Raw genomic sequence first — 9,053 nt, forward strand, 5'->3', positions numbered from 1 at the left:
TACAATTAGTTTCTCAAAATTTCCCACAAATATGACAAAAATTAACTGGAGATCCGCCGTCCATGAATTTTTGTCAAAACATTTATGCAACACAGCTGATTTTATGCAACACAGCTGATTTTAAATCAGCGATATCTCCCTCATTCACACTTTGATTCGAGCAATCTTTTTTTTTAAATTGGGTATTTTTTCGCAAAGAATCCAGATCTGAAATTTGTTTCTTCAAATTTTGCACCAAAAGTTATAAATCTGATATGCAAACTCGCCGCCGCAAAAAAAATCCTGCAAAAATAAAAATAAAATTCTTCACTTTGCCCAAGAAAGTGTTATGATACCACTTGTAATAGATCTGACTTGAAAATATAATAAAAATACCAAATATGCCCAAGAAATAACACAATATAAGATAAGAACTTCAGATAAACTTCTCTTTATTGATCAAACCCTTGAGGTAGGGCAACACCATAAGGAAGGAGAACACTCCACAAGCCATATGTTTGTCCGTACAATATTCTTTGTCATTCTCAATGGGGAGTCTCTAACCTCTATATATGATTCATACATACAATACCATGGATCATTACCATGGTTCTCTCAAAACCATATATCTAATACCATAGGCTTAGCTTATAACTATGGCCCATCCCATTATTACATTATTCCCTTGGGTACCTCCCTCTGTACCCCATACTATCCTCCTAGGTATATTATATCTTGAGCAGCTTGACCAGCCGCACGTGTGAAAAATTGACTAAGTTTGACCACAGGGAAAAGGTCGCACATGTGAGGGTTTAACTGCAAGGTTAATTGTAGTTGCATGTGCAGATTATTGACCACAGACCACGTTTGATCGTAGGGTTGAGGGTTGATAACGAGGTCGAATTTGACCACAGGCTGACAATTTGACTAGCATTGACTTTTGAGTATTTTGACTAGTTTGACTAGCATTGACTTGTTGCTATTATACCAAGTTTGACTGGTATTTGACTTGGATTATTGGCACAAATTTCCAAACAAATTTTGATTGTAAACCTTGTTGAATGACAATTTCTCCTTAAGAAAGGATTGTTAGGTTTTCTCCCAAGGTTGGGTTTCCTAGGGTAAAATTATTGTTTCTATTGTGCATGGTTGTTTTTCTATGATCTTTACTATTTCTGCTACATTCATTGTTGAGATTTTCTTAATATAATTATCCAATGACAGCAATAGCATAAAAAATATTGTTTGAAAATCATTAGGAAGTAATTATCTGGAAGAAAATTGTATTCTACTGCACTTGCCATAAAATTTCAACATGGTATCAAAGCTTTGTTGAAATATCAACCATTGAAGTCAGCCTAAGAGACAGTATTCAACAGCTTGATTAGATTTTAGATCTCTTGTCAAAATGGTGCCAAGTCTCAAAGTAGAAGACAGGTTGGATGGTGCCACCAATTTCAGATCTTGGAAGACCAGGATACTCCTTGTCTTGGAAGAAAATGAGCTTCAAGATCATGTGAAGGAAGTCATTCCAAAGCTAGAGAGCATTGAGGAGAAAGCCAAGCATAGGAATAATGAAGCCAAGGCTAAGAGAATCTTGATAAATTCCATTGAGGACCACTTGAGTCCACATGTTATTGAGTTGAAGACTGCCAAAGAAGTGTATGATGCTATGGTGAGATTGTACGAGTGTAACAACACTAGCAGGAATTTAACCTTGAGGCATCAATTACGTAGTGTCATTATCACTAGATCAAATTTTGTTGTCTCTTATCTTATGAGAGTCTTTCAGTTGAGAGATGAACCTAAGGCCATTGTAAATAACATTGATGACGCAGAGCTTGTTACAGTGACTCTCAATGGATTTCCTTCCTCATGGGATCAAAATTTCATTGTTCCCTGAGTCTATTTTGGAATCTAATATTGCTATACTCCCGGAAAATAGTTATCAAAGAGTCTATTTGGCTTTGTTGCTTATGGGGTTGTCATTGCCTGAATATTTATAAATTGAGGAAGTAACGGTTTGGAATTTTTGTTGTTGGTTGCCTTCTTGTTAATGTGTATAGGAGGACCAGGATTATGGTTACCACTACCTTTAGTGGTGGTCCTGTTGTTGCCAGCAATATTTTGGTTACCTAGGAGTTGGGCCATTAGTTGATTGAATTGTTGTTGTCCTTGAGCTAATACCCGAGCTATCTCTTGTTGCCCTTGAATCAGATATTGTCCTTGTTATTGTCCTTGCAGTAATATGCTTGTCATTTGCTACTACCCCTAGAGTATTGCATTTAACAAAATGCCAAGATCCTGTTCTCCTTGCATTGCTCATTCCCCCATGCTTGACCGTTGTGTGTTCCTTTTTCTTCTTGTTGTGACATTGTTGGTGTTTGCTGGAAGCATACAAGGCTCATGAACTAACAAGCTGGCAGGGTGCTTGTGCTTTGATACACCACTGTAGTATACTAGGACAATTTTCTACTATGTTTTCCAGATACCTAGGGCTTCACAATTCCTTTAAAACAAATAATCCATTTAGTGGTACAATATACTATCATCCAAACACAATGCCATTATTCCACATTAACATTCAACAATGTTGCAACAGCCCAATAATGACAATACAACCCAGGTTCACAATTTCAGTACAAATGAGTTCCATGGGTTCAAAATACTATTGCAAATTAAATCCCAACTATATTGATCCACACTTTCAAATTATTCTATTACCACGATCCAGAATATACCCAAGCCAAGAGTACCATTAACCAGTTCAGTCAATATCATTCCAAAACAAACCCTACTAAATCCAACCACACAACTTCAAACAACCCTAATTGCCTCAGGTCCGCACTCCAATAATCCTACTGCCCTTGAATAAGATATTGTCCTTGTTGTTGTCCTTGCAGTAATATGCCTGTGCTACTGCCCCTAGAGTATTGCATTTAACGAAATGCCAGGATCTTGTTCTCTTGCATTGCTCTTTCCCCCATGCTTGATCATTGTGTGTCCCTTTTTCTTCTAGCTGTGACATTGCTAGTGTCTGCTGGAAGCATACAAGGCTTATGAACTAACAAGCTGGCAGGGTGCTTGTGCTCTGATACCACTATAGTATACTAGTGCAATTTTTCTACTATGTTTTATAGATACCTAGGGCTTCACAATTCCTTTAAAGCAAATAATCCATTTAGTGGTACAAGATACTATCATCCAAACACAATGTCATTATTCCACAATAACATTCAATAATGTTGCAACTTGCAACAGTCCAATAATGCCAATACAACCCAGGTTCACAATTTCAGTACAAATGAGTTCCACGGGTTCAAAATACTATGCAAATTAAATCCCAACTATATTGATCCTCACTTACAAATTATTATACTACCACTATCCAGAATATAACCAAGCCAACAGTACCATTAACCAGTTTAGTCAATATCGTTCCAAAACAAACCCTAGTAAATCCAACCATTCAACAGAAATGGAAACACCACACAACTTCAAACAATCCGAATTGTCTTAGGTCCGCACTCCAATAATCTCGGGTCTGTTGCAAGAATACCCTTCGTGTTTCCACAAATTCCCTACTACATTATTACAGGTTCGCACCTTCCTTCAGGAGTCTGGATCGTGGATTTCGCTTTAGAAAACCTGCCAAGATAACCAATAAAGATTGATTTTCCGCAAGAACCACGAGTTCACTATCAGATGAACCTCGCTCAACCTCAGAAAACACAGATTCCAAATTTGGTGGTCTCAGATTTTGACTAAGATGAATTTTCAATGCTCTTGGTTGCTTCAGGTTAAACTTCGATCTAATGTAGAATTGTGAGAACTCAAGCCTCAGACAGGGCGGAATATTTCGCTGCCATCCTTAGGGATTTGTGGCTTGCCTCGCAAAGAACTAGTTACGATTTGTCCAGATTTCAATTTCAAAGAATAGCTCAATCTGTTCCACAAAGAATTGACGTCCAGCCCCAGGTTCTTATTGATCAGTGGTTGTCATTGATGTCAACCCAAGCAACACCAGGGGCTACCCTGATCTCGCATGGGCATTTTGACTTGACAAATTACTCTATTCTGAGTCAAGGATCTTCTTAGATGGATTCTATTCGTCAAGATGTTTCCGTTGATATATGGCACGCCAAGTAATTCTTCACGGTTTGAGAGATATTCATGTTTGAATTTAGTAACCCCAATTAATGGGCTAAAACCCTATGGGTTGTGCCATGCCACTCATAATTGGTTGTGGTCATTGAATAGTCAATAATTAATAATGTTTTTTTTTGCTCCTAAAATCCCTCCAACGTTCAATTCTTGAGGACACTCTCAACTCAAGACGTTCATAAAAATAATGACCCTCCTATCCTCCTCTAGTAGGGATTTTGTGGCTTCAAACAGGTCATCGTGGCATTTTCACTATAAAATTTTTTTGTGAAGCTTCATACGCTGAAATTAAAACCCATTTGAGCCGAAACCTTAATGAACCTCGTGACCGAATTTCAGATCTCGGTTCGCTATATTTCCGGAGATATGATCTAAGGAAGTTAGGGTTTTTGCAGGCTCCCGAATTCCATGTCAAACAGGGGACGTTGGGAAAATTGTCATAACTTTCTCTCTGAGCATTGGATTCAAATTTCATAAATAGTCGTAGAAAGAGGACAGTGTTTTCAGGGCCGAAGGTCGCAACAGTGACACATGGCACTTCGTACAAGTTCGCTCTACTGAACCAGTCTATAATCAAGTCATCGTGGGAGATTGGGCATAACTCTTTCTTGAAGAATCTAATCTTGATCAGACCTGTGGGGTTGGAAAGAGGACTTAGAGGGCTACCACAGGACGAAATTTCAGACCCTGGAGATCCGAAATTACATAGATACAACAGATTCAATATCAAGCTCCTAGAAGGCAAGAAAAAGCATGCATTCAAGGATCACTGCAGTAAGGACCACACATCAACAGTCAAGGGTAAGTCTCCTATAGCAAGGTATGTATGATTAGTGTTTACATTTGAATTTTGAGTATCATCTCTGGCATATGTTTTTGCGGGACAACGTAAGTATATAACAGTGTCTCGATTATATCTCTATGTCTCTATATGTCACAATTAGTTTTTCGGATGTCCCATTCTTGATACTACACATTTTATGTTACATATTCTTGATGCTACACCAAGTTTGCTAAATCTATATGATGTTGTAAGTTCATGTTACTTGTCTTGTCATAGTTGATAGAATGGTCTATGTTGTTGTACTTAGAACTTGGTCCATCACAAGGCTAGGGTCTGTCATCAGTTTTTATTGTATATATCTTTAGGTCAGTTTGGATATAGTCTTGCATAGAGTCCAAGCCTATATCAAGAGTGGGAGTCTTTGTCTACTGCTGCAACAAGTCAACAACAAAAGTGACAAGCACACTTTGGGTACACATTGTAATTTTAACTTGTATTTATTCATTATTATGCACTTGCATGTGTTTGGCAGGAAGAGGTAAGCTGATGGGTATTAATTTTGTTTTAGGATTGGTTTTGCCGAACAAATTTTGCATGCAGGTAGAAGAAGATTCACATACAACTTCAAGCAAGAATTCAAGAGCAGAAGTATCAAATCAAAGGAAGCATTGCAGCGGGACATCCTTTGAAAACATGACAGCCATCTGTATATTGTGAAGAAGTGTCAAGGCCAAGAGTCATCATTGTAAAGTTGTAAAAGAGTCATTTGTAAAAGTGTCATCATTGGAAGAGTCATTATTGTAAAAGAGTCAATCTGCCTAGAGTCGAAAAGGCATTATTGGGAGGTATAGGAGTCTCTGTTGGGATGATGTCATGGTTGGGTTGCAGGTCATAGTGTGATTGGGTGTTCGGTCAAAATCATTGTAAATCATATTGTATCGTGGATCATTGTCCCTAGTACGGGAGTCCACACTTTTGTATTTAATTTTTGTCTTTATAGGGTGGTAGGGTGGTGCTAGGCAGGTGAATGAAGTCACCTACAGGTTGGGGCCTGTAAACACTTCAGGGTGGTAGGGTGGTGCTAGGGCGAGTTGAGGCTCACTAGGGTGTTGGGGCATCCATTCAGTTGACTACTGAAGAAACCAGGGCATTGGGGTGTCCTTCCAGTGGGAGCTGGAGAAGAATGTTTTTCTAGAATTCTAGGAAGTTGTTGCTTTCATTTCAATTGGGGCTGAAGATTAAAGAATTTATTAGAAAAGCGTTCAGTGGTTTTTGACCCAAAGGGGGTTTTCCACCTAAAATTCTTGTGTCTACTGTGTTCTTTTATTTACTGTTATTACTGCATAAACATTAATAATAATTGAAGATTAACTAATGCTCTGAAAAGATTTAAAAGTGCTAATTGCTAAGGAATATTGATTCACCCCCCCTCTCAGTATTTCCAACAATTCTAAATTCAAAGAAAAACTCAGCTTGTTCCACATAGGTAAGGAAGACTTCGCTGCTCTTTTAGGAAGAGAAAACATGTGCCAAAACAAGTAGACAAACAGAAAAATGCAAAAGATATACCAACTAGGGTGGAATCTTGCACCACCGAAATTGATTTGGAAAAGGGGGTCTTAAACCCTCAGAGATAAGCTCAAGAAAACAGATGAATTGATCCACACTTGATGATGATTTGATCTCAACTCCTCTCTTATTTATAGATTTATCCATGGGCTTCAAGATGTGAGGGATTGTGGGTGCAACCCCTAATTTGTCCCTCCTTAATCCTCTATTTGAAGAGGACATTACAATGCACCCTTACATGGTATATAGATGAGCAAACTTTGCATATTTTGTCTCTAATAGTTTGTAATCATGGCTTGTAATCTTAAAAATAATTTTTCATTTAAAATTAATTATTATATGTATTTTTTCAATTCTGGTTTATTAAATCCAGTTTGATCTGATTCCAGTTCAAATCCCAATTAGATAAGCCATCATCTTGAAACCCAGTTCCGGTTTTTAAAACTATGATTAGTCTTAGCATTATCCTTTATCAAGGCATCACACTTATCCTCCTCTGCACAATTAGAAGGCAAATGGATGGAAGAAACTACCTAGACTACAATCATTGTTGATGCACTACTATTTCTCAAAAGCAAATCATAGATGAGCAAACTTTACATATATTGTCTTTAATGATTTGGAATCTTAAAAATAGTTTTTCCATTATAAATTAATTATTTCATATATTTTTTTAAAAACCAGATTACTGAATCCAGTTCGAAATCTAGTTTGATAGGTGGCCAACGGCCAGTTCCGGCTTTTAAAACTATGGTTTTAATTAAGAAATAATAAAATTTATTTAAACATCTGTGACAGGCTATTTAGTATATACCTGCTACAGTTGACGGAACATTGACCTAATCCGCTAAGAAGTATTAGAATACAATGGATATATAAAACCATGGTCGAAACCCACGCATAACTCATAAAAGTCCCATAATGAAACCCAAAAATAATCTCAGAAGCTCCAACTCAGTCCAAAAAAGTCCGTACTCTACAGTAGACATGTGACTTGCACTATATAGAAAGAGAGCGCTCTTGAGCTTACCAGAGTTCCATAGCGAGCTTGGATTTAGACCTTTGCAAAGGATAAGAATGTTTGGGAAGAGGCTCAAGCAGATTCAAAACATCCAGCTCCTCCGGATCAGCTTTCCATCCAGTGCATGATATTCTGTAAGGCTTTTCATTATGTTCCTCCTGCTGTGGCCTGTTACTGGAATCTCCTTTTCCTGATTTATTGTATAAAGCCCAGATCGCAATTCTTCTTGTATGTAAAGACTTCGAACGCATTCTCATGCCATGACCTAATACAGGATTTGCTGCAAAGCGCATGAAATACTTAATGGGTTAACTGAAATAAGAATTCATCGTCAAGTTAAAGAGATTTCCAGTGTTTCTGAGTGAAGTGCCTTTTGATAGAGCTTACCAGTGGCATACTGAGACAAACGGGCAGTTGGATTATGTGGTCTTGCATTGCCTAGATAATGAAAATGGGCATTCATGTTGGAAAAAGAGGAGCTCATGGCCATGGTTGGAGATGTGCTTTTGTACTCGAAAATACAAAACACATGGCTCTGGGTTTAACAAGATTTTGGGCTTCAGCTGTCCTCACTAACTCCAAATATGATCTCAGCTCCGCTTTGTTAACGATAAAATAAAACAGAGTACACAGTTTATGAGTTTAGTGGTCAGTCTTTGGTCCAGCTTGTTGCCTCTGTCCGGTTTGTTGCTGGAGATGACAGCACAAAATTGAAAGTGAATACCTTCCGTGTGATAATGGAATTGACGGAGTCATTTCCAAGTATTGTGAGCACTGGCCCTGCACTCTTCTCTTTCCGTTTTTTCGGGGGCCCGTCCATACTTTCCATGGCTCAGAAATCGATTTCATTCCGCGTGACATTATTTCAACCGACAACCAGAACATCGTGTCCAGAGTGGTGACCTGAGCTCTCTGTTTCGTTATGACGAAAAATAAAGATGATCTCGTTGTGTGCAGGTAGTTCGCTACTTGATTCGGTCCAAAGCTTTTAATTCTCTGTTTTTTAAACACTCAAAACAGAGAATTAAAGCATAGATACCCAGTTCTTCTTCAAGTTTTGCAATGCATCTCCTTTTACCTGGGTAAATTTATTGTGTATGTGGATCGATAAAGAATTTGTGTATGGTTCGATGTTAAAACTTCATGGATAACAACCATCGCCCCCTAAAATCGGGCCTTCAAAGAAAAGAGTGACCTGATCAGCTATGTAAGGAGTTAGGGGATATGTAGGGAGTTAGCAGATAGGTGCTTTCTTTAAGTTAGTTGGGGTTGTAAAATGGTTATTATTTTTTTTATGGTGTCAATTTTTTTGAGGATGATGTGAAAATATTGTTGTAATTATCGAAAATTTTATGGGTTAATATTTGTTAATTTTTTATGATTTTGTCACAAAAAATATTTGTTGTGTAAATTTTACAATATAAAATTATTTTATTTAAAAAATTACCAACATCATATAGAGACTATATATAAAATCATTATAAATATGAATAATTTTACAAATATATCAATAAACATTTTATAGTTTGTATATTA

The 9,053-nt window shown here is 37.4% G+C and overlaps 1 protein-coding gene across 2 annotated transcripts in view; it reads right to left on the bottom strand.

The window, feature by feature from the left end:
• Positions 1-8,628, bottom strand: part of LOC149243059 (uncharacterized) — a 181,602-nt gene extending 172,974 nt beyond the window's left edge. The window contains exons 1-2 of one of the 2 annotated variants that reach the window (XM_089374402.1): positions 7,905-8,619; positions 7,527-7,797 (exon numbers count right to left, since the gene is read on the bottom strand). In XM_089374402.1, the coding sequence (XP_089230528.1) occupies positions 7,527-7,797; positions 7,905-8,007 (374 nt within the window). In that variant the 5' untranslated portion in view covers positions 8,008-8,619. Of the gene's footprint in view, positions 1-7,526; positions 7,798-7,904 lie in introns of both variants that reach the window. The other variant, XM_089374403.1, reaches the window with a different exon arrangement.
• Between the last annotated feature and the right edge of the window lie 425 nt (positions 8,629-9,053).

This window comes from Pinus tabuliformis, chromosome 8, assembly GCF_031772625.1.
Source record: "Pinus tabuliformis cultivar Carrire ecotype Pingquan chromosome 8, CPIR1, whole genome shotgun sequence".
Lineage (NCBI taxonomy): Eukaryota > Viridiplantae > Streptophyta > Pinopsida > Pinales > Pinaceae > Pinus > Pinus tabuliformis.